The sequence below is a fragment of the Herpailurus yagouaroundi genome, unplaced genomic scaffold (assembly GCF_014898765.1).
Source record: "Herpailurus yagouaroundi ecotype Mexico unplaced genomic scaffold, PumYag 193, whole genome shotgun sequence".
NCBI classification, from domain to species: Eukaryota; Metazoa; Chordata; class Mammalia; order Carnivora; family Felidae; genus Herpailurus; species Herpailurus yagouaroundi.
Genome location: NW_024412424.1, coordinates 9,185,503 through 9,210,386, shown reverse-complemented (window position 1 = coordinate 9,210,386; position 24,884 = coordinate 9,185,503). Strand labels below are relative to the sequence as shown.

The following is a 24,884-nucleotide window of genomic DNA, read 5'->3' as shown; positions in this document are numbered from 1 at the left end:
CAGCTCTTGGTTTCGGCTTAGGTCATGGTCTTGAGGTTCGTGAGTTCGAGCCCCACATGGGGCTCAGTGCTGACAGTGTGGAGCTTGCTTGGAATTCTCGCTCTTCCTGTCTCTCTGCCCCTTCCTGCCCTCTGTCTCAAAATAAATAGATTTTTTTAAAAAGTTAAAAAAAATGAGTGGATAAACAAAAGCTGGTATAGACACACAGTGTTAATCAGCTATAAAAAGTCATGAAGTACTGATGCATACTACGGTGTGGATGAGCCTCAAAACCATAGGAAGTGTATGAAACGAGACAAAATATTTTATTATTCCATTTATATGAAAAGTCCAGAGTAGGTAAACTTATGGAGACAGAATGCAGATTGGCAGTTGCCACTGGCAGGAGGACGGGCTACCAGGGAATTAACGCTTAATGAGTATAAGGTTTTCTTTTCTTTTTTAAAAATTATTTTCAATGTTTATTTATTTATTTAAAAAAATTTTAATGTTTATTTATTTTTGAGAGAGAGGGAGAGACAGAGCATGAGCATGGGAGGGGCAGGCTCCAGGTTCTGAGCTGTCAGCACAGAGCCCGAAGCAGGACTCAAATCCATGAACTGCGAGATCATGACTGAGCAGCCGGACGTTTAACGGACTGAGCCACCCAGGAACCCTTTCTTTGGTTTTCTTTCTTTCTTTTTTTAATGTTTATGTATTTATTTTGAGAGAGAGAGTGTGTGTGAGTGGGAGGGGGCAGAGAGGCAGGGAGAGGGAGAGAGAATCCCAAGCAGTCTTCATGCTAGGCACAGAGCCCGATGTGGGGCTCGATTTCACAACCATGAGATTGTGACCCGAGTCAAAATAAAGAGTCAGATGCTTAGCTGACTGAGCCACCCAGGTGCCCCTTAATGGGTACAGGATTTTCTTTTAGGACCATGAAAATGTTTTAGAACTTGATACAGAAGACAGTGGTTGCTTAACATGGCGAAGGTACTAAAGGCCACTGAATTTTTAGTCTTATATATATATTTTTTGTATTTAAAAAAAAATTTTTTTTCAACGTTTATTTATTTTTTGGGGGACAGAGAGAGACAGAGCATGAACGGGGGAGGGGCAGAGAGAGAGAGACACAGAATGGGAAACAGGCTCCAGGCTCTGAGCCATCAGCCCAGAGCCTGACGCGGGGCTCGAACTCACGGACCGCGAGATCGTGACCTGGCTGAAGTCGGACGCTTAACCGACTGCGCCACCCAGGCGCCCCTAGTCTTATATTAATCGTTAATATTATATGGCTAATCTAAAAATGGTTATGTGAATTTTACTTAAATTATATTCATGTTTTGTGTTCTTTCATGTGATGATCAGTCAGGTGCAGCTGCAAGAAAATAGAAGCACAAAATAAAGTTTATTATACTTCAATGTCTCAAAGAAGAGGTCATCGCATGTCACACAGGGTCATCAGGTTTTTGTCAGGTGGCAGAAGACAAGGATGAGGGAAAAACTTTTCCCATGGCCTATGTCGGAGTAGGAAAGGCAAGGCAGGAAAGGGTAACAGTTTAGAATGGACTGGTTTGAGTGTTTTCTGTGGCCCCTAAGCTGTTGGGGGTGGGCAGGTGCCTAGTACCTGGCTTGGGATAATTAAGGCAGAGAAATGCAGCCCTCTGGGGTGTAGAGGACAGAGAGAAAGGAGGTACCTCCCTGAATAGGTTAGCTTGCAGATGAAAGGCGTGCTCTGGGATGAGTCCTTAGCTATCTCTAAGAACTAACTGGCTAGACCTGGGCGGGGCAGTGTCTCCCAACCCAGAAAGGGACTTTTTTTTTTTTAAGATGACAAAATGACATGATATACAAAACCTAAAATATACATACAATAACATATTGGAAAGGGAGAGAGATGAAGAAACAGAACCTACTGACCTAGGTTCTGGGAACACAGATTTGAACCCAGAGTCCTTATTCTCCTGAAGCTCATCCTCTAGTGGGGGCAACAGAAAATAGAAAATGAGGCAAGATAACCTTGGGTAGTGATGGGAACTTTGAAAAGAGGAAAGCAGAGTCAGGAGCTAGAGCGTACAGTAAGGTGGGGAAGGCATTTCAATAAGGTGGTCAAAGAAGGTCTCCTTGAGGAGAGAGAGTGGAGCACCTGAACGGAGACACACCTGAACGGAGGGGGAGCTCCACCTGGTAAGAGCATCCAAGGAGAGGAGGCTGCAGGTGCAAACTGCTGAGATGGGAATGTGCGGGGGAGGTCTGAATAGCAGGGTGGGCCAAGGAGGACATGGAGAGGGCGACGTGGTAAGGGCCAGACCCTGCAGGCTTATCTAGACCATGGGAGGGCTTTTTGAATTGTTCTACATTTAATGGGAAGACATGGAAGAATTAAGGGCATCAGGGGACACAACCTCCATGTGGCATAACTATAGGAGGTACCATTTATATGGACCACAGTGTGAAGGAGTCTCCCTGGAGTTGGTGGAGTTGGTGGCCCTGCATCCCCAACTCTCCTACCCATGGCAGACATTGCTAATCAATTACAGATCCCCCTCACCCAGAACCTGGTAGTTAGAATCCTTTTCCACAAGGGACCCCAGATGACCTCTGCCACTTCCTCAGAGCGGACCGTGACATGCCCGGTATCTGCCATCATTTTCCCTGACCCTTTGCTGACACAGGACCTCCTGGAGCTTGTGACAGAGATCTGGTGACACAGAGTTGGAGCAGACCTGAGTAGCTCTTTATTGGGAAGGGGATGCAGTCTGTAATCTGACAAATCTGTGACCCCAGAAAAATCTCGAGTTCTAGTCCCAGATGGGATGCTGTGAGGTCATAGCTGCCCTGGAAAAAGCCACGGCTATGGCAATTATGCCAGCGCCAATACAGCTGAATGATGTGGGCAGCATGGAGCAAACGGCAATATCGCTGGCGTATGTGCCACATGCGGACCAAGGACTGTAGCTTGACCACTGCCCGTTCTTGCTGAGCGTAGGACTCTAGGGCTGCTCGTTTCCTCTTTTCCAGCAGCTTTGCCAGTGTCATCTTCCACCACTCCTGAATGATCCATGCTCTGAGTGTCGCATGCAGCAATGTCCTGCGCACCAGGGTGCCCTGCCACCAGGCCTGGATCTGTATGGCTTTCTGTTCTTGGTCAGGGAGCTTCTTTTTCTTTGGGGGAAGAGGTTGCAAAGACAAAGAAGGGACTCTCAGGGGACATTCCCCACCCAACTCAGCTCCAGGCTGTGCCAGGAATGGCTCCTGATCCTTTGTCAACAACGTCCCCTTCCTCAGGATTTCAGGAAGGCTAGGCAGGGAGCCAGTAGACCAGATAGGTGTCCTGTCTCTGCCCCTCTCTGATTAATGGACCTGGACACGTCACACTGTCTGTCCCCTGCATCTCAGGGTCCTTATACGTCCTAGCTACCACGTGGTGACATGGACCTCGTTGGCCAGCCTGGAACCAGTACATCATGTATCGTGTTGCACATGGGCCTGGCCACCTACCTGGGGTGCAATATCCCTTCCCTTACATCCCACTTGGAGGCTGGAGAAGTGGCATCCTTTGCTCACCTTTCATGCCTGACTCCAGCCCAACCCACAACCTGCTGTGTCCCTCCGGGAAGTCACAGTATAGAAGTTTCCCTGCTCCACATGGTCTGGAGTCCTTACTGAGAATGAGTCTTACTCATTTCTCACTTTCACTCTTCTTGGTTCTCACACCCTTGACTTTAGTTAGCATGCATACATGCACACATGTGTGCACATACACACACACACATGCTCCCACACAGTTCTACACTCAGCTCTCCCTGTTCGTGGCAATGCCTTCCCTACACTGGCTCACCATTCCACTCCCCAGCTTGACATGGTCTGATCCCCACTTGTTCCCCTCCCTACAACCAAGTCTCCGTGCCTCAGTCACCCACATTTCTCTGACCGAGAAGGAACTAAGAGGGGAAGATAATCAAGGATGAGTCCATCCCTACTCACTCCAGCTTGGGATAGGCCAACCATTCATCCTGGTTGCCCAGGGACGTTCTGGGGTTATGCTTATTGTTCCTGAGGAATAATTGATACCACTATCTTTCACCTGTGGATCCTAGTTCAGATGACAAATTCCAGGATCATGCCATGCTATGGGGCACAGAGAGGACAACCCATGACTGTTGAGTGACTCAGGTCAGAGATGCTGCAACTAGGAGTTAACCTTCAACTTTGAGGACCTCTCACTCACCTTTGGTGGAGGGGGTGGCGGTGTGGGTGAAGGCTGTATTTTTTTCTTTTTCTCTTTCTTCTTCATTGATCTGGTTTCATCAATGTCTTCTTCTATTGTGATTTCACAAAACTGGCCATCCTTCTGTAATCAGAGTTTAGAGGGGAAAGGTATCGATAGGTGCTCTTTGTACAACTTTGTGCCAAATCCACCAAACACTCAACCTCCTGCCTTGCCCAGAGACCCTAAATGTAGGACTGGCACCCTGAGTTAACTGTGCAAATCCACCTTCCCCTGACTGTAACTTTGGGTGGCTCTCTCTTACACAAAACCAAATGCCCATGACTTGGGACATAAATGGTTCAAATCCCCTCCAGTCTGCAATCCCCTAAATTCCCCATGATTAGGAGCTCAATGTTTTCACTGCCCCCAGGTCTGTGCTCTCCCAGCCACAGCCCGGCAGGAAGAGGGAAGAAGGAGACAGGGTTATGATGTCATAAGTGTACCTATGACTCAGGCAACAGGATGGTTCCAGATGTAGAGTTTGTTTTGGTGAAAATGTGGAAATCCTCCCACTCTTTCCTACGTCAAATGCCCAAAATTTGGCTAAAAAGGCAGCACACTGAAAATACTGGCCCACTGGCACCAAAGTGTATATAGAGACAGTCATTTCTGGCTAGTTGGTAAAAACATAAAGTTGAGACAATTTAAACATTTATTAATAGAGAATTCAATTACACGCATTTCAGTTCAAACAAATAATGGAACCAAATAAGCATTAGAAACAAGGAGTTTGGAGCAAAATCTTAAATGCTTCACAAAAGGTTTATGAATGGCTGGAAAGCACACGAAAAGATACCCAACATCATTAGTCATGAGGGAAAGGAAAATCTGCACCATATTAAGATACCTTAGAGAATGACGAAAATAAAAAATACTGACAACACCAAATATTGGCAAAGACACACAGCAGTTGAATCTCTAATAACACTGCTGGTGGGGGTTAGAAATAGCATTTGGAAAGGGGTTTGGCAGTTTCTAATGAAGTTAACCATATATCCACCCTATAACTCTGCAGTTCTACTCATAGGTATTTATACAAGAGAAATGAAAACACATGTCTGCAAAAGAGCTGTGCGTGCCTGTTCATAGCAACTTTATTCAAAGAGGTCAACGTTGGAAACAACCCTAGTGTTTACCAACAGGTGACTTGACAAAGAAATTGTGGTATATTCATTTAATGAAATAACAGACGGTAATAAAAGTGAACAAACTACTGATACACACGATAACAGATGAACCTCAAAAAACATTATGCTAAATGAAAGACATCAAAGAGCATCCACAGGATGATTCCATTTATATAAAGTTAGAAAACAGGCAAAACTAAACAATAGATAAGATAATTCAGAATGGAGTTGACATCTGGGGGTAAAATGTAAGAAGTGTTGCCTGCAAACAGCACAAAGAAAGAGAAATTTGCTTACCTTATTTTGGATGGTGGTTATCAGGGAATACAGAATTATGAAAACTCATCAAACTCTATTAAGAAGCACTTAATAAAGCCACAAAAAGGGGGTATGTAGAGAGGAGGCCATCTAAGGTTGGAAGGTGTTAGTGTGAAGTTAACAGGATGAGGGGGTAGGGGAAGACAGGTGTAGGCTGGAAGATGCAGGCAGAGGTGGGAGGGACACATGGAAGGCACGGGAAGCACCTGCTTGGAGATATAGGTGTTGGACAATCTCCAAATGCCAGGCTTGCATCTTTTAATTTCTTTCGTAGTTTAGATCACGGCCCAGAAATTTTTTACTATATTGTTAATTTTTTTCCTTTTTTTAAAAGTCTATTTATTTTTGAGAGAGAGAGCATAAGCGAGGGAGGGGCAGAGAGAGAGAGGCAGACACAGAATCCAAAGCACGCTCCAGGCTCTGAGCTGTCAGCGCAGAACCTGACATAGGACTCAAACCCACGAACCACGAGATCATGACCTGAGCCGAAGTCGGATGCTTAATGGACAGAACCACCCAGGAGCTCCTATATTGTTACTTTTCAATCCATTCAAGCATAATTAAAAAAATATATATTTTGATCAGTTCTTCCAGTATTCTCCAGTATTTTCCAGTAATTAATCCTAATTACTTATCACAGCATTATCAGAAGTGGAAGTCTCTCCTGGATCATTTGTGTGTTTTTAAATCGAAGTACATTGATACACAAGGTTAAATTAGTTTCAGGTGTACAACACAGTGATTTTAACAAGTTGAACCCCTGCTATATTTTTATCCACTGCCTTATTTTCAACTTCCATCACGTTTTGTTAACAAAATACAGGTGTCTTTTTTCAGCATTCTTGCATTTATTAAAATTCAAAAATCAAAATTTGATTCTTGTACCAAAGGATTTGTAAACAAAGCACATACAGTCATACGTAGAGCACATGTAACAGTGAAGAGCAGCACCAACCCCCCCCCCCCCCCAGTAAACCTTCTAGAATAACAGTCACCAGTAGAGAATTCTGACCAAGAGCTTCTAATGATGGAATGTGTTAAAGCCACACTTACCCCCACAGGCCAGATGCAGAGCCAGGTGAACACAGCCTGGAACCAGGCTCAAAACCATTCTCATTCATCGCAGCCCATGGCACAATCTCAGGACTGCACAGACCACTACGGCCTCTCTCTCATGGTTTCACACCGTCCTCCTTCCGGACATGCAAGCTTGGTTTCCTTGTATGTGTGCTCGTGGAAGGGGTGACAGCCCCACAGGCTCCAGCTGTGCCTCATCAGGGCAGGAGCACACCCTTCATGCTCCTGGAACCATCCAGGAAAGTGACAAGGAGACTGGTGGGCAGGAGAGGGACAGAACCAGCTTGCAGAGGATACCTCTTGGGTAACACCATTCTTCTCTTTTTTAAAACAGTATTAAATTCAGAAGCACACAGGAATATAAAAATAGTAATCCACTATGTTTCATTATCAATACATCTTGGATTCTTACCCTGCCCTTTTAGCAAGGGTTTAAAAGTTTTGGAAAAATCTAAACAACAGACCTATCCATCAAAATAATTCTGCAGAATCTTTCTGAAATGACCCAGAGAAGAATATCAAATGGTGTTCACTAGTCCCAGTATACAGAATCTCTGTGACTTCCTGGAATTCTAGAAATATCTAGTGCAGCCATATGCTGAGGGGATCCATGCAAAATGTTCAGCAGGTTTTCTGATGTATCTCTGACAGTTTTCATCATCTGTGTGAAAGAACTGCCTTAACAGAAGAGATCCAGTTCAGATTCAGTATCTTGAGGTGGCAAGTTCGGGGCAGGGGGCAAAGGCACCACGCAGTAGCTGAGCTCTAGGGAGAGAAGCCTCTGGAAGGAGAAGCACCAAGACCTGGATGCTTCTACTAGTTGCTGGCTATAGCAGCCCCATGACCCTTTCTTTGATGTCCAGGGTCATTGCCATCCTGCTCCCACCAGACCTAGGAGTAGATGCATGAACTGTGATCTTTCCTCTTCAGGACAACATCTCAGCCACCACCTCAGCTGAGGATCTGTCCACCTGCTCCTTGCTCAGCTCAAAGCACCTGCGGGCGATCTGCGACTGTCTGGCATCCTCACTCACCATCAGCTCCCCGGTACATGTATATGCCCATGGCCTGAACCTCAAGGAAGAATCTCTCCACATCTTGGTAAGCTTTTGTGTATTTGTGCCTAACAATGAGTTCACACCACCCCTGGTGAACCTCTGTGTCCTGCTGGGGGAGGTGGTATGTCTTCTCCAGGCTTTGCAGAGTTCAGGGTTCAGAAGTCTTCTGCTCCAAGGGATACTCCAGAAGCAACACAAGCTTGTCTGGAAGGAGATTTTCAAACACTCCTTTGGTCTCCCTTCGTTTCCATTGTCCGGGTCTCCGGTTCACTGGAATCCATTTTCTCAACCTCAGAGCTCACCTGTCAAGTGCAAGGCCTCGCTCAGCCCGGATCTGGCCCTCCCTCTGCAGCACCTGCCCATGTAAGGTGAGCGGTGGGCTCACCTTACCCCCCACCGCCTGCTGGCCCATGGGAGAGCAGTGGGGAGTGCGCGTGGCTAGCAACAGCTCAGGCGCAGAGTGGGCAACAAAATACAGGTGTCTTTTGATCCAGCAAGAAACTCTGTATTTTTAATAGATGAATACTGCAGATTACATTTATCATAATTTCTAATATGCCTGGACTTACCGCGATACTGTTTTATGGCTTCCATGCCTGGTTTTCCCAGGAAGTGGCCAGCAGAAGGGAGGAATGCTTTGTCACTCAGCCCCTGGGGAGGGAGGCTGCATGCACAGATGTTGCTTCTCAGCTCTTGCTCTGACCTTCCCTGCTGGCTCTGGCTACAGCCAGACTCTGTTGTCCTACCCTGAGTGGAGATGCCTGGGCAAGGGATGCAGAAAAATAAAGCCCAATTTCTATACTCCCTGGGGACACGTGTTAGAACATGTTCCCTGTCTCTATTCCCATCCCAGTGAGCCTGAACCCTAGGGTCTATTTCAGAGAGGAGATTTGCCAGATCTGTCATCAGGAGCAGAGGCTTAGGGTGGCCTCGACCCAGGCCCTCTTCTATGTGATAGATTTCCATAAGTGGCCATCAGGTTGACTGAGCATGAGGTAGGCTAGGGTTTCCTATATCATGGCATTCTCTATTTTAAGCTCCACCTAGCTTTGCAGACCAGACAGATAAAACAGGAATCAAGGAGGGACCCGGTAATACTGTCTGGGGTCCAGAATCTAGCTGCAGCTTGAGCCACATCTGCCCCTTGAAAAATGGGCCTCCAAAAGATAACCACATCAAATCTCTGGAACTTGGGAAAGTGACCTCCTACCGTAAAAGATGGGATTAAGTGAAGGGTCTAGTGAGGAGGGGCTTATCCTGGATTATATGGGATAATGCGATCACACGCACGCTTCATCATCGCACGCACACGCTTCATCAGAGAGGTGCTGAGGGAGTTTTGAGAGAGACACAAAAGGGAAGGCAATGTCAGGATGTAGGCAGAGGTCACGGCAGAGGTCACAGCAGAAACTGGAAGAGGCAAGGAAGGAATTCTCTAGAACTTGTTGGGGGAGTATGGCTCTCCTGATTACCTTGATTTCAGACTCCAGCCTACAGAACTGAGAGAGAACAAATTTCTGTTGTTTTAAGCTCCCATGTTTGTGGTAATTCGTTGCAGCAGCCACATAAAGTAATACACCCCGTAAGTTTTAAGTGAAGCAGTAAAGTCTCTTTTGCTTAAGCCAAGTCAGTTTTCTGTCATTTGCAACTGAAGGAGTCCTAATTCAGACAGGAGTTTGAGAGAACAGAGAGGCAAAAAGCATGGGGAATGTTATCTGAGCATAATGGAGGAGAGAAGAGGGGAAGGGGAAGGGTAGAGAAAAGGGGATGATGAGCCCTGCTAAAGTGGCGATGTGGACACTGTTGCGGGGAGGAAAAAACAGGCGGAGTCAGCGCAGCAATGGGAAGCGATAGGACCATTATGATTATCAATTATGACATAGGAACATCCATGCCATATCTACAACTGTGTGTGCATGCGTGCGTGTGAGAGAGGCAGAGACAGACAGAGAGACAGACATTCAGAGAGAGAGACAGTGATCAGAGGGATGAAGCTGATCTGAGACACAACCCAAGAACTGCCAACCTAAGTCTGCCTGAAAGCCCAAATGATGGAGCACCAGCTTTGTGAGAGAAAAGAAGTCAAATAGTGATAAGCCAAATTCCAGTACCTAACAGAACAAAACTGGGACCTGTTTGTTGTATGCAAAGACATAAAAAACCTGGCCCCATACTAAAAGGAATCAAGGTAATACAAAGTTAGGGTCAGGGGCTAGAAAAAGCAGAACTTGCCTGAGGAAGGAGAAGGAAAAAGGAAAGGAAGTGGTCCCTTCTCAAATCCACGTAACTGCCAAATGTGTAGACAGCCTTTATTGGTACATACAAGGGCAGACCCAGCCATGGGGGATGCCCAGCCACCACTATCCTCATCAAAGATGATTGTTAAATTTTTATAGTGTTTATTTCCCTTATCCTCCCCCCTTTAAAAATAAGGTCTTTAGGGGCACCTGGGTGGCACAGTTGGTTGAGCATCGATTCTTGATTTCAGCTCAGGTCATGATCTCATGGTTCATGGGTTTGAGTCCCACGTTGGGGTCTACACAGACAGTGTGGAGCCTGCTTGGGATTCTCTCTCTCCTCTCTCTCTGTTCCTCCCCTGTTCTCTCTCTGTGTCTCTCAAAAATAAATAAATAAACATTTTTTCTTTTAAATAAGGGCACCTTGAGGCACTTGGGTGGCCTGGTCGGTTAAGCGTCCGACTTCGGCTCAGGTTATGATGTCACGGTTTGTGGGTTCAAGCCCCGTGTCGGGCTCTGTGCTGACAGCTGGAAGCCTAGAGCCTGCTTCAGATTCTGTCTCTCTCTCTCTCTGTTCCTTCCCCGCTCATGCTCTGTCTCTCTCAATAATAAATAAAGATGAAAAAAAATTAAAAATAAAATAAAATAAAATAGGGGCACCTTGGTGGCTCAGTCAGTTAAGTGTCTGCCTGCAGCTCAGGTCATGACTCTTGGGTTTGTGAGTTCAAGCTGTCAGCACAGAGCCTGCTTCGGATCCTCCATCTCCCTTTCTCTGTGACCCTCCCCCACCTCACACATGCTCGTTCTCTCTCTCAAAAATAAACATTAAAAAAAATTTTAATGAAAAAAATTAAGAAAAAATAACGCCTTTATAACACATACATAGAATATGTATCTAGACAGGGACCATGTTGTGCAATTCAATTTGTTTTACTTACACCTTCCATGTCAGTCCATAGAGAACAACCTTATTCTTTGTGGTTTTATTAAGTGCTTCTTAATGGTGTTTGATGAGTTTTCACAATTCTGTATTTCCAGGTAACCACCGTTCCAAAACAAGATATAGCAAATTTCTCTGTCTCTTTGTGCTGTTTGCAGGCATAGACCTTTTATACCTAGATGTAAATTCTATTCTGAATTATTTTACCTGTATTTTCCTTTTGCCAGTTTTCTAACTTTATATAAATGGGATCATCCTGTAAGTACTCTTTAACGCCTGGCTTCTTTCATTTAGCATAACATTTTAAAAATATTTTTGTGAGAGAGAGACAGAGTGTGAGCAGGGGAAGAGCAGAGAGAGAGGGAGACATAGAATTCAAAGCAGGCTCTAGGCTCTGAGCTGTCAGCACAGAGCCCCATGCATGGCTCGAACTCATGAACTGCAAGATCATGACCTGAGCCAAAGTCAGACGCTTAACCGACTGAGCCACCCAGGCACTCCTAGCATAACATTTTTGAGATTCACCTATGTTGTGGTTATCAGCAGTTTACTCATTTTCAAGTTAAAATTTCTGTCCTATGAATTTGACTGCTTGAGGTGCCTCATATACATGGAATCATTTCTTTCTGTGAATGACTTACTTCACTTAACATAATGTTCTTAAGGTTCATCCATGCTGTAGAATGTGTCAGAATTTCTTTCCCATTAAAGGCTGAATAATGTTCCATTGCGTGTATATACCACATTCTGTTTATTCATACATCTGCCAATGGCCACTTGGGTGGCTTTCACATTTTAACTGTTGTGAAAATTGCTGACATAAACATGGGTGTACAAATATCTTTTTGAGACTCATTTTCAATTCTTTTGGGCATATACCCAGAAGTGGGATTGCTAGATCACATGGTAAATTCTATTTTTAATTTTTTGAGCGTTCACTGAGCTGTTTCTATGATGGCTGCACCATTTGACATCCCCACCAACAGTGCACGAGGGTTCCAATTTCTCTACATCCTCCCCAACAGTTGTTATTTGTGGGTTTTTTTGTGTTTTTTTTTTTTTGAGAGAGAGTGCAAGTGAGGGAGGGGCAGAAAGAGGGAGACAGAGGATCTGAAGCAGGCTCTGCGCTGACTGGCTGACAGCAGCGAGCCTGAGGTGGGGCTCCAACTCACTAACTGCAAGATCATGACGTGAGCCCAAGTCGGATGCTCAACCGAGTGAGCCACCCAGGTGCCTCTGCTGGTTTTTTTTTTTTTTTTTTTTTTAATAGTATCCATCCTTATGAATGTAAGGTGTGTCTCACTGTAGTTTTGATTTGCATTTCCCTAATGATCAGTGATGTTGAGCATTTTTACGTGTATTTATTGACCATTTGTATGTCTTCTTTGGAGAAACACTTATTCAAGTCCTTATTCAAATTGGGCTGTTTCTTACGGAATTTTAGTTCTCTATATAGTCTAGATATTAACCTCCTAATCAAATACATGATTTCAAGTATTTTTCCCCATTCTGTGGGCTGCCATTTTACTCTGACAATAGTGTCTTTTGATACACAAAATTATAGCTCAATTTGTCTATTTTTTGGTTTCCTGTATCTTTGGTGCCACATCCAAGAAATCACTGCCAAGTCGAATGTTGTGCAGCTTTTGCCCCGTGCTTTCTTCTGAGAGTTTTAGGTCTTACATTCAGGTGTTTGATCCACTTTGAATTAATTTTTTACTATAGGTGTTAGATAAGGGTCTAATTTCCTTCTTTGGCATGTGAAGATACAGTTTTCCCAGCACCATTTTTTAAAAAGTTTCCTTTCTCTTTTGAGTGGTCTTGGCATCCTTGTCAAAAATTACTTGACTACATAAGTGAGGGTTTATTTCTGGGCTCTCTGTTCTATTCCATTCGTCTGTCTTTATGCTGGTACCACAGTGCTTTGATTACTGTAACACTGTAGTAACTTTTTTTAATGTTTTGTTTGTTTGTTTGTTTGTTTGTTTGGTAGTAACTTTTGAAATCAGGAATCAAGAATGTGTGAGTCCTTCAGTTTTGTTCTTCCTTTTCAAGGCTGTTTTGGCTATTCAGAGTTCTTTGAGAGTCCATATGAATTTTAGAATGGACTTTTTTTATTTCTGCCAAAAAATGTCTTTTGAACTTTGATAGAGATGGTGTTGAATCTATAGATTACCTTAAGTCTTCCAATCCATGCATATGGGGTGTGTTTCCATCTATTTTTGTCTTCTTTAATTATTTTCAGCAATGTTTTGTAGTTTTCATTGAACACTTGTCTTTCATTTTCTTGGTTATGTTTGTCCCTGTTTTATTATTTTTTATGCTATTGCAAATGAATTTTGTAATTTCCTTTTCAGACTGCTCATTGTTAGTTTACCGGGAACAACTGCTTTCTATCATTGACTTGGCATCTTGCTACTTTGCTTAATTAATTTATTAGTTATCACAGTTAGTAGAATCTTTAATGTTTTCTACATATAATATCATCTGTGAACAGGGATAATTTTATGTTTTCCTTTACCATTTGGATGCCTTTTATTTAAATTTCTTGCCTAATTGCTCTGGCTAACACTATGTTGAACAGAAGTGGTGAAAACAGACATCTTTATCTTGTTCCTGACCTTAGAGAAGCTTTTAGTCTTTCACCATTGAGTACCATGTTCACTGTGATGTTCATATATAGCTTTTATTATGTTGACTTAGTTTCATTCTATTCTTAGTTTGCCCAGTGTTTTTATCATGAAAAGGTACTGAATTTTGTCAAATGCTTTTTCTGCATTAATTGAAATGATCGTGTGGTTTTTTCCCCTTCATTCTGTTAATGTGGTGTACTACATTGATGGGTTATGTATGTTGAACCATTCTTGCATTTCAGGAATGAATCCCACTTGGTCATGTGTATAAAGCTTTTAATATGCTGCTGAATTCAGTTTGCTAGTATTTTTTAGGATTTTTGCATCAGAGTTCATAAGGAATACTGGTCCAAAGTTTTCTTTTCTTTCTAGCCAGCCCTGCACATGTTTTTGATGATCCCTTGTCTTTGGGTCAGCTTTCTTTCCTCTTCTTCTGTGGGTACTTGAAGATGTCCTTCCCAGCTAAATCTAGATGCCACTCAGCACGTATCTCTCCAGCTCTCCTCCGTGCTTCACAGACACACTGTTGGTCCTTTTTATTTTTTAGATATTGTACGTGAGGAACAAAATTTGAGCACTGCAGCCCAGTATATAAAATCCTTGCTCCTTACTACATGAGATGGTACAGGAAACCCAGGTATCCAAAGGTTTAATACCTCAGGGCTGGTGCCTTAATTTTCTTCCATAGCAAGCCAGCCACCTCAAGATTTTCTATGGCAGCCAATGCCAACTGGAAGGACAAGGTCCATCACGACTTCCTTCCTGGGCTTTTCCCCAACCATCTATGTATATGTCTGCCATGGCACTGGGTCATGGCTGTGGTGACATGGTCAGGAGGAGATTTTACTTTGTTTCCCTTCATGGATTCCCTTGGGCTAGCTCATGTGATGGAAGCAAATATAAGGAAGAGGATGTTCTGGAGATGCATGTAAAGAAATGGTCATAAAATGGAGCATCTTGAAGATGCGGCTGGAATTCAAGGCAGCTTTGGGCTCTGCAGGGCTTTTGCAGAACTCACTCTGGGCCACTTTCTCCAGTTTGGTTAATTTTTATGTCCTAACTTTTCTTGCTACCACCATTTCTTTATGATCTTTATTCTTTTTCTTTTCCCTGCCTTGTAACATTGATTACTGAGGAACTGGGGCTTGGCCACCACCGCTCATAACCCTCACATGTCTAGGCATGAGCCTCAGCTCTGCTACTCCCTTTTCAACTGTCTCTACTTTTTACAATTCGAACTTCAGGGCACGAGAATTTTTTTCTTTTTTAAGATTAAAAAAATTTCAATCTCTACACCCAATGTGGGGCTCAAACTTACAACCCCAAGATCAAGGGTCATATACTCCACCGACTGAGCCAGCCAGGTGCCCCAAGAATGTTTGCTGATAGTGTTGTGTGCTTAAAAACAAGGTTCCACAGGGGCGCCTGGGTGGCGCAGTCGGTTAAGCGTCCGGCTTCAGCCAGGTCACGATCTCTCGGTCCGTGAGTTCGAGCCCCGCATCGGGCTCTGGGCTGATGGCTCAGAGCCTGGAGCCTGTTTCTGATTCTGTGTCTCCCTCTCTCTCTGCCCCTCCCCCGTTCATGCTCTGTCTCTCTCTGTCCCAAAAATAAATAAACGTTGAAAAAAAATTAAAAAAACAAACAAACAAACAAAAAAACCCCAAGGTTCCACATATATCCAATAGCTATTTCAAATATTATCTTTTTTTGGTCCACTTTATCCTGTGAATGTCCAGGATAAGTATACGTGTAGAATTTTCTACTTGTCTCTGTAACTCTATCAGCTTTTTGTTTTTTTTCTACAAGTTAAATGTTTGTTTATTTTTGAGAGAGAGAGAGAGAGAGAGAGAGAGAGAGAGTGCAAGTGGGGGACGGGCAGAGAGAGAAGGAGACACAGAATCCGAAGCAGGCTCCAGGCTCCAAGCTGTCAGGACAGAGCCTGATGCAGGGCTCCAACCCATGAACTTCGAGATCATGACCTGAGCCGAAGCTGGATGCTTAACTGACTAAGCCACCCAGGTGCTCCTATTTACACATTTTGAAGTTATGTTGTTGAATACATACACATTCCCAGTTATTATGGCTTCTTGGAATAATGTTCCTTTCATTGGTTTAAAAAAGGACCTGCGGAGCGCCTGCGTGGTTCAAATGGTTAAACGACTAACTCTTGGTTTTTGGCTCAGGTCATGATCTCACAATTCATGAGATTGAGCCCCTTCCAGCTCTGTGCTGAGCAATGGGGCCTGCTTGGGATTCTCTCTCCCTCTCTCTCCCCCCACCCCACTACATGCGTGCACTCTCTCTCTCAAAATAAATAAACTTAACAAAAACAAAAACAGGAACTGCCAAGAGCCAGATAGTAAATATTTTGCGCTCTGCCAGCCATCTAGTCTCTGTAGCAACTGCTCAACCCTGCCATTGTAGCTCCACAGCAGCCATACACAATATGTAAACAGACAAGAGTGGCTGTGTCCTAAAAAAACATTTTTTATAAAAACAGGCAGTTGGTTGGACTGGCCAGTGGGCCACAGTTTGCTGACCCCTAGTATAAAACACTTTTAGTCCTTCCAGTGTTTAAATTCCACTTTATGTCCTATTTATTCTATTCTATGTTGCAATAGCTTTCTTTTGTTGAGAGTTTGCCTGATATACCTTCACCTTTTTGTTTTCGAATTTGTTACTTTGCTTTAGCTGTCCCTATTATAAACATTTGGTAGATGCATTTAATGTATTTAATTCCACCTATGAACCTGCTTTTTAAAAAAATTTTTTTTTCAACGTTTTATTTATTTTTGGGACAGAGAGAGACAGAGCATGAACGGGGGGGGGGGGGCAGAGAGAGAGGGAGACACAGAATCAGAAACAGGCTCCAGGCTCTGAGCCATCAGCCCAGAGCCCGACGCGGGTCTCGAACTCACGGACCGCGAGATCGTGACCTGGCTGAAGTCGGACGCTTAACCGACTGCGCCACCCAGGCGCCCCACAAGGTGAGCATTTTAACTTGCAGCTCTCCCAGCCCAGATGCTTCATAGTAACCAAGACAGATAAACTGCACCTGGTGCATGGCTTTCTATCAAACACCCTCAAGACACATGACAAGGGAAAACCAAGGCCAACGCCTGACTGGGCTTGCTGGTAAGGATGCAGTGGGCCACTTTTGATTCAGACAGTTTATCACTCTGGTAGACAGTGAAAGCAAGATTATTCAAAGCGCCATGTCCCTGTGGTTCTTGTCTCCATGCGACAACAGGAAAGATATGAAATAAAAGGGCCAGATGACTGCAGTTCAAGTCATTGCCGAGGGGCCCAATCTAAGCTACTGCTGGGTGGCTTTATATTCTGCAGTTCTATGGGGGGGGGGGGGCAGGGCAAAGAGCCCTGCTCTTCTTCAGAACCCAGGGGGAGATGGCAACGGTCTCATAACAGCCTCCCAGGGAAGACAGCAGCTCCTGACATGCCCTCTGCTCCCTCATCTTCCTCCATTCCAGGAGGATCCCAACGTGTCCGGTCAAAGACTTGGATTCACTGTGGTTCAAGCTTTTGCCTTTTGTAACCTATGTGCATGTGTGCAAGTCTGCCACGACAAGGTCATTCTGCTACAGCTTCATCCCCTTTCATGTATCCACTAAGATTTCTCAGGGGCTCAGGCCACTCCATCAGATACCATCATTAGTTGTGCATATGGGGCCTGAGCCTCATCTTAAGGCAGCATTGGATGAGTGACCATAACGTGACAATTCCCAGTCAGGTGATCAGGCCCACTGACAGTACTGACTGCAGCCAGGCTCTGCATCTGGAGCCGAGCCTGCAGAGTACGACATTCATCCAGATGCAGCAGAAGTGCTGGCAACAGGGCATGCTCCACCCCGCCCAGGCAGTAGAGTCCGGGGCGGTGCCCTTGTCACCCCCACTCACACTAGAAAGCTCAGCATGATTAGCAGTCTGTGAAACGGTATTAAAGAGTCCAAAAAAATAGGATGAAGCTGCAGAGAATCTTTTCAGTGTCCAGAAAGTCAATCTTGTTCTGTTATCTCAAATGGAGACTGCTCCTTTCTGGAATCAGCAGATGTTGGCAGGTTTCAAGAGTTTTCATTTTCTTTTATTTTTAATGTTTATTTATTTTTGAGAGAGAGAGAGAGAGAGAGAGAGAGAGAGAGCAAGTGGGGGAGGGGCAGAGAGGAGAGGGGCAGAGACACAGAATCTGAAGCAGGCTCTAGGCTCCGAGCTGTCAGCAAAAAGCCTGACATGGGGCTTGAACTCACAAACTGTGAGATCATGACCTGAGCTGAAGTCAGGTGCTTAACTGACTGAGCCACCCAGGCACCCCAAGAATTTTCATTTTCAAGGTTTTCATTGGTCAGTGGAGGGTGGTGGCGGCAGTTTGGGTAACACTGACCAGATGCCCTGAGGACAAGAGCTGAGAGAGAGTAATGGTCCCTGCACCCCTCACCCTTGGGGTCTAAGGGCATTCTCTTCTTAATTTAGCTTAGTTCAGCAAGAATCTGGTTCCGTGGCCTTCCTTATATACCCTGTGCCATCCTAGCACACCTCCCATCTCCTGACATGTCGGCCACATCATCACCACCTTAGGATCTGTCAACCATGGTCATGATCAGACTCTTTGCAAGCAAATGATCTCTGATTAGGCAGCCTGGAAGCCACTTTTGGAAGTACAGACGTCTGTGGGAAAGCCCAGCCTCACTCTTGCCCTTGACTTACAAGGTTCTTCCCCTTGCTGGAAAGATCCCAAACATCCTCTCTAGTATTTCACATCTCTGCGGTGTATCTCCTAAATTTATCTTTCTGACTTCATCTTCCTTCCTGTCCTCCTCTCTTACTCTGCTTCTGCCATACCAGCCTCCCTAGTGTCACTCGAACATGACAGGGACATTCTTGCTTCAGCTCCTTGACACCTCCCATCCCCCAGATACTTGTATAGCTTCCTCCCTGCCTCCTTCATCATGAAGTGACCCACAATCTGACCACCCCTATAAAAGTGGTACCTCCTTTCCATCCAGCATGCTCTGCCCCCCCCCATCCAACTTTTCTCTATAACAAACATTACTATCCAAACATTCTCTATATAACTGTTCCATAAATACAGGAATCTTGCCTGCTTTTTTTCACTGTTGGATCCCCAGCCTCTACAACACTTTGTGGCAGAGTGGATGCTCAATAAATAAGTGTTGAGTAAATTAATTTGGTCTAATCCAGTGAAATAAATCCCACTGAGCACAGGCCACTCAGCCCTAGTTCATGGACAAGTGCCTTCCCTTGGCCCCAGGCCTAGTCATGGATTCCAAGCAACACTAAGCAAAGAATTTCTGCTCAAAAATTCACTCATCCATTCAACAATTACTGAACCCCTACTATGTGCCAGGTACTATTACAGGCATTTGTTAAAGCAAAGAGTGAGACAGGGAAAGTCCATACCTGCATGGAGGTCACATTCCAGTGAGGAAAACAAACCAACAAATAAATGAGCTTTCCATGAACTGGGACAGATGGTCATTTCTGATTGCTGTGCACTGACGAAGGGGTTTATGGATCCCACTGTCTAGTTTTGACAATGCTAACCCTCACCAACAATGACTAGTGTGTTAGAAAGATTCCTGCAAAAAACCCTAAACAGAAATGTTACTTACTGAACTCACAAGTCACAGAAAGAAACCCTGGTGCTGCAATTTTTCTAGCCTCTAGAGGGAGCTCCTAATCAGCCAAAATAAGATGCCATGGAAAATGCTTTTAGAAAAACAAATGTTTTGAAACATTTCCCTCCCTATGTGACTTTGTTGCCAAAAAGTTCACTTATAAAAATTCTTATAGCTAAACACTTAAAGCTTTGAAAATATAATTTCCTTATATACTTATCACTTATCTCCCACCTTCAGCCCCCCTTAAATTTTATTTGTCAGTGTTCTGGACAAAAGAATTAACTAACAAACTGCCAGAAGTATAAGATGCAGGGAGAATGTGATCATTATTATAAGAGATTTCAACATCTGTAGCCAAAACTAAGGGCACAGGGGAACTAAGAAATGATAACAAACAAAATTCATCAGACACATGCAGAACTTGACATCTTTCAAAACGGAGAGCAATCATTTATTTCATACATCCAAGAATATTTACAAAGGGCTGGCATGCACTTGGCCGGCAAAAAGAGCTTAATTTACAATTAAAAAAAAATTTTTTAATGTTAATTTATTTTTGAGACAGAGAGAGACAGAGCGTGAGCAGGGGAGGGGCAGAGAGAGAGGGAGACAGAATCCAAAGCAGGCTCCAGGCTCTGAGCTGTCCATTGCAGAGCCCAATGTGGGGCTCGAACTCACGAACCGCGAGATCATGACCTGAGCTGAAGTTGGACACTTAACCAACTGAGCCACCCAGGCACCCCTCAATTTACAATTATAATCAGTATGTCTAATTATATCAGAAACAAATACGTTAGACATGTTTAAAGTGTTACCTCATTGGAAATTAAGGAAAACCTTTGATGGAAGGTGAAACCAAAATAAAACCACAAACTACAGAAACAGCAAAAAGAAAAAGAAGACTACTTGTTATTTTTTTCTGAAAAGAGACTATTTCCTAATGAAGCCTGGACATGGACAGACTCTCACAGCCACAAAGCCTTCGTTATTAAGGAAGAAAGACCAAAAATGTGGAAACCCAGTACTCATCCTTTGAATGAAGATAAAAACAAGAACAAAAATGATAGAAGAATCCAAAACAAATGAGGACAAGGGAGATAATACAAAGAAATAAAATTTCAAATTACTGAAACAGACACGCGGCCCCCCCCCCCCAAAAAAATTACAGGAAAGATAAATAAGCTTAAGACCCCCTTATTTGAGGGGTGCCTGGGTGGCTCAGTCCGTTAAGCGTCCGATTGCAGCTCACGTCATGATGTCGCAGTTTGTGATTTTAAGCCTCGCATCAGGCTCTGTGCTGACAGCTCAGACTCTGGAGCCTGCTTCAGATTCTGTATCTCCCTCTCTCTCTGCCCCTCCCCAGCTTGTACTCTCTCTCTCTCTCTCTCTCTCAAAAGTAAATAAACATTAAAAAAAAAAAGACTGGTTATTTGAAAAAGACTAATAAAATATATAAACTTCTATGAACCAGATTTAAAAAAAAGAGAGGGGGTAAAAATATACAAAATAGGAAATGAGAGCTGAGGACTACAGTAAATTTATAATTATTTGGAGAGAGTATTCTGTTCAATTTTATGGCTAACCAAATTTGAAAATATTGAGGAAATGGATGATTTCCTAGCAAAATATAAATTATTAAAATCAACCCAAGAAAAGTTGAAAACTTGAATAGATCAATTACCACAGAAGATTATATTTATTATGTATTAAATATTGCCTGGGAACCAGATGGTTTTATGGCTGAGTTTCATTTAACATTTACAGAGGAGATGATTCCAAATCTATTTAAATGATTCCACATAATAGGAAAAAAGAGGGAAAACTCTCCAATTCCTTTCAGGAAGCCAACTTAACATTCACACCAAACCTGATAAAGATAGGCGCCAAAAAGAAAGCTAGACAGACCAGGGTTTGGCAAACTTTTCCTGTAAAGAGCCAAAGAGTCTATATTTAAGGTTTGCAGGCCATACGGTGTCTGTTGCAAGTACTTAACTCTGTGTTGGAACACAAAGGCAGCCAGAGACATTATGTAAATAGATGAGTGTGGTAGTGTTCCAATAAATCTTTATTATGGACACTGAAATTTGACTCTGACATAATTTCAAGTGTTGCAAAATATTATTATTATTTTGATTTTTTCCCAACCATTTAAACATGTAAAAACCATTCTTAGGTCATGGATTGTACCAAAATTGGCCAGATTTGCTTGGGCAGGTACAGTGGTTTGCTGACCAAGGTAATAGCCCAATTTCACTAATCCATATAAATGTGAAAATGTGAAATAAACATTACCAAATAGAATCCAGCAATGTCAAAAGAATCGTACAGTGGGATTAAATCAAGTTTATTCCAGGAATGGCTCAATATCAGGAAGAATTAGCATATGCCCTTAGTGAACAATTCAAAGTAAAAATGAACAGCCACTTGGCCAAGTCAATATATGCCTAAAAGGATGCTTATAAAGTTCAGCAGATCTTAGGAACACTCTGCAATAGGAAGAAACTACTTAAAATTGATGAAGACTTATTTTGTTTCAGGCAAACAGCATTCTAAACGGAAAGGAGAAAGAAAACAATTTCCAATAAAATCAGGAACCTGACAGGGATGCCTTCTATCATTCTTATTATGCACAGTGCTTTGGGTCCCGCAAACGCAACAGGATGGGAAAATTAGTATAAGTTTTGAAAAGGAAATAAAAACTATTTCCTTCTGTTGCTGATGTGATCATATACTTTGAAACTCTAAGAGAATCTAATGAGAAAAAACAGTCTATGAGAAATAGTAGAAAATTTGGCATGTGGCCTCATAAAATAAATATATAAAAATCAGCAGTGTTTCTCTGTATTAATAGTAACCAAATGGAAATTCAGTTGGATAAAACATTCCGTCCACAACAACAACAAACTATTAAATACTTAATAATAAATTAATCTGTAAGGACAATAACAGCATAAGAGAGGGGGAGCAATACAGGGTCAAAGTTTTTATATACAGTTGAAACTAAATTGTATTAATTTGAGTGGGCTGTCGTAATTTAAGGTGCTAATTGTGATCTTTGGAGTGACACTAACAAAAAATTTAAAAATATATAGTAAAGGAAACAAAAAAGGAATCAAAATGGTAAACTAGAAAACTTAACACAAAAGAAAGCAGTAAAGGAGGAACTGAAAAACAACAAGAGGGGTGCCTGGGTGGTTCAGTCAGTTAAGCGTCCGACTTTGGCTCAGGTCATGATCTCATTGTTCATGAGTTTGAGCCCTGCATCAGGCTCTTTGCTGACAGCTCAGAGCCTGGAACCTGCTTCGGATTCTGTGTCTCCCTCTCTCTCTGCCCCTCCCCTGCTTGTACTCTGTCTCTCTCTCTCTCAAAAATAAACATTAAAAAAAATTTTTTTAAATAAAAGAAAGAAAACAACAAGGATATCACATATAGAAAACAGCAAGATGTCAGTTCTTTCTTATCCATGATTACATTAAACAGCTTAAACTCTCCAATCAAAAGCAGAGAATGACAGAATAGATTGTAACAAAGAAACATGGTCCAACTATATTGTCTACAAAACACTCTCTTTGTATCCAAGAACACAAACAGGTTGAAAGAGGAAGGATGGAAAAAGATACTCCAGGAAAACCGTACCAAAAGAGAGCTGGGTAGATATACTAATATCAGATACAGTAGAGTTTAAGACAAAAATCGTATAAAAAACAAAGACGTTATCTAGTAATAAGAGAGTCAATCTATCAAGAATATGTTATAATTATAGGGGCGCCTGGGTGGCTCAGTCGGTTAGGCATCTGACTCTTGATTTCAGCTCAGGTCTTAATCTCGGGCCAGTGAGTTCAAGTCCCGCATTGGGCCCTGCGCTGGGTGTGAAGCCTCCTTAAGATTCTCTCTCCCTCCCTCTGCTCCTCTCCCCCACTTGCACAAGCTCTCTCTCTCTCTCTCTCAAAAAAAAAGTAATAATTATAAACATATATGAAAGTAACAAAAGTCTCAAAATATAGGAAGCAAAACCTGACAGAAATCAGTGGAGAAATAGAAAGTTCAACAATAATAGTTGGAGACTAATCATTTGATCAATTAGACAAAAGATGCTAGGGAAACAGAAGATTCAGACATCACTATATAGCAACCAGACCTGACAGACATCTAGAGAACACCCCTCCCAACAACAGCAGAACACCATTCTCCTCGAAGGCATGTAAAACATTCTTCAGGACAGAACATATATTAGGCTACAAAACAAATCTCAATGAATTTAAAAAGGTTGAAATCATACAGAGTATCTTCTCTGACCACATGGAATGAAAATAGAAATATATATATATATATATATATATATATATATATATATATATAGTAGAATGTTAATAAAAATAATAGAAGGAAATCTGGAAAATTCACCACTCTGTGAAAATCAAAACCACACTTTATTTAAAAAAAAATTTTTTTTAAGTTTATTTATTTTTGACAGAGAGAGAGTGCAAGCATGAGCTGGGGAGGTGCAGAGAGAGAGGGAGACACAGAATCTGAAAAAGGCTCCAGGCTCTAAGCTGTCAGCAAAAGAGCCTCACGCGGGGCTCGAATCCATGAACTGTGAGATCATGACCTGGGCCGAAGTTGGACACTTAACCTACTGAGCCACCCAGGGGCTCCAAAAACACACTTTAAAAAAAGAATATTTATTTTGAGAGAGAGTGTGTATGCACGTTCAAGAGTGGAGGAGGGGGAGAGAGAGAGGGAGAGAAAGAGAATCCCAGGCAGGCTCCACCGTTGTTAGTCCAGAGCCTGAAGCCCGAGGCTGATGTGGAGCTCGATCTTACAAACCATGAGATCATGACCTGAGCCGAAATCAAGAGTCAGACATTCAAATGACTGAGCCACCCAGACAACCCCTACTAAAAACACACTTAAAAAAATTTTTTTTTAATGTTTATTTATTTTTGAGAGAGAAAGACAGAGCATGAGTGAGTGAGGGGCAGAGAGAGACGGAGACACAGAATCTGAAGCAGGATCCGGGCTCTGAGTTGCCAGCACAGAGCGCGATGCAGGGCTCAAACTCACAAACCAGGAGATCATGATCTAAGCTCAAGTTGGATGCTTAACGGACCGAGCCACACAGGTGCATGCCCCCAAAAACATACTTTTAAATAACTAGTGGGTCAAAAAGAAATCCCAAGGAAAATTAGAAAATACTTTTATATGATTAAAAACAAAAACACAACATCCCAAAATGGATGGGATATAGCAAAAGCAGTGCTCAGAAGGAAATTTATAGCTGTGAATGCCTCCATTAAAAAAAGAAGAAATATCTCAGGGCACCTGGCTGGCTCAGTCAGAATAGTCACTGAGAGTCACTCAGTGACTCAGTGGCTCTCAGAATAGTCAAGAGAGTCACTCTTGATCTCAGGGTCATAAGTTTGAGCCCCACATTGGGCATACTTTACTTAAATAAATAAACTTAAAAGAAAAGAATATCTCAAATTAATAACCTTCCACCTCAAAAAACTAGAAAAAGAAGAGCAAACTAAATGCAAATAGGGCAGAAATAATAAAGATTAGAGCTAAGATGAACAGAATAGAAAATA

At 42.9% G+C, this 24,884-nt stretch overlaps 1 protein-coding gene across 5 annotated transcripts in view; it reads right to left on the bottom strand.

Moving 5' to 3' along the window:
* Positions 1-1,368: 1,368 nt before the first annotated feature.
* Positions 1,369-24,884, bottom strand: part of LOC121011263 (IQ domain-containing protein F5-like) — a 52,689-nt gene continuing 29,173 nt past the window's right edge. For 3 of the 5 annotated variants that reach the window (XM_040445530.1, XM_040445529.1, XM_040445527.1), the window contains 2 exons: positions 4,211-4,333; positions 1,369-3,144 (listed from right to left, as the gene is read on the bottom strand). In XM_040445530.1, coding sequence (XP_040301464.1) covers positions 2,626-3,144; positions 4,211-4,276 — 585 coding nt within the window. In that variant the 5' untranslated portion in view covers positions 4,277-4,333 and the 3' untranslated portion in view covers positions 1,369-2,625. Of the gene's footprint in view, positions 3,145-4,210; positions 4,334-4,514; positions 4,695-24,884 lie in introns of those variants that run through there. The other 2 variants (XM_040445526.1, XM_040445528.1) reach the window with 2 other exon arrangements.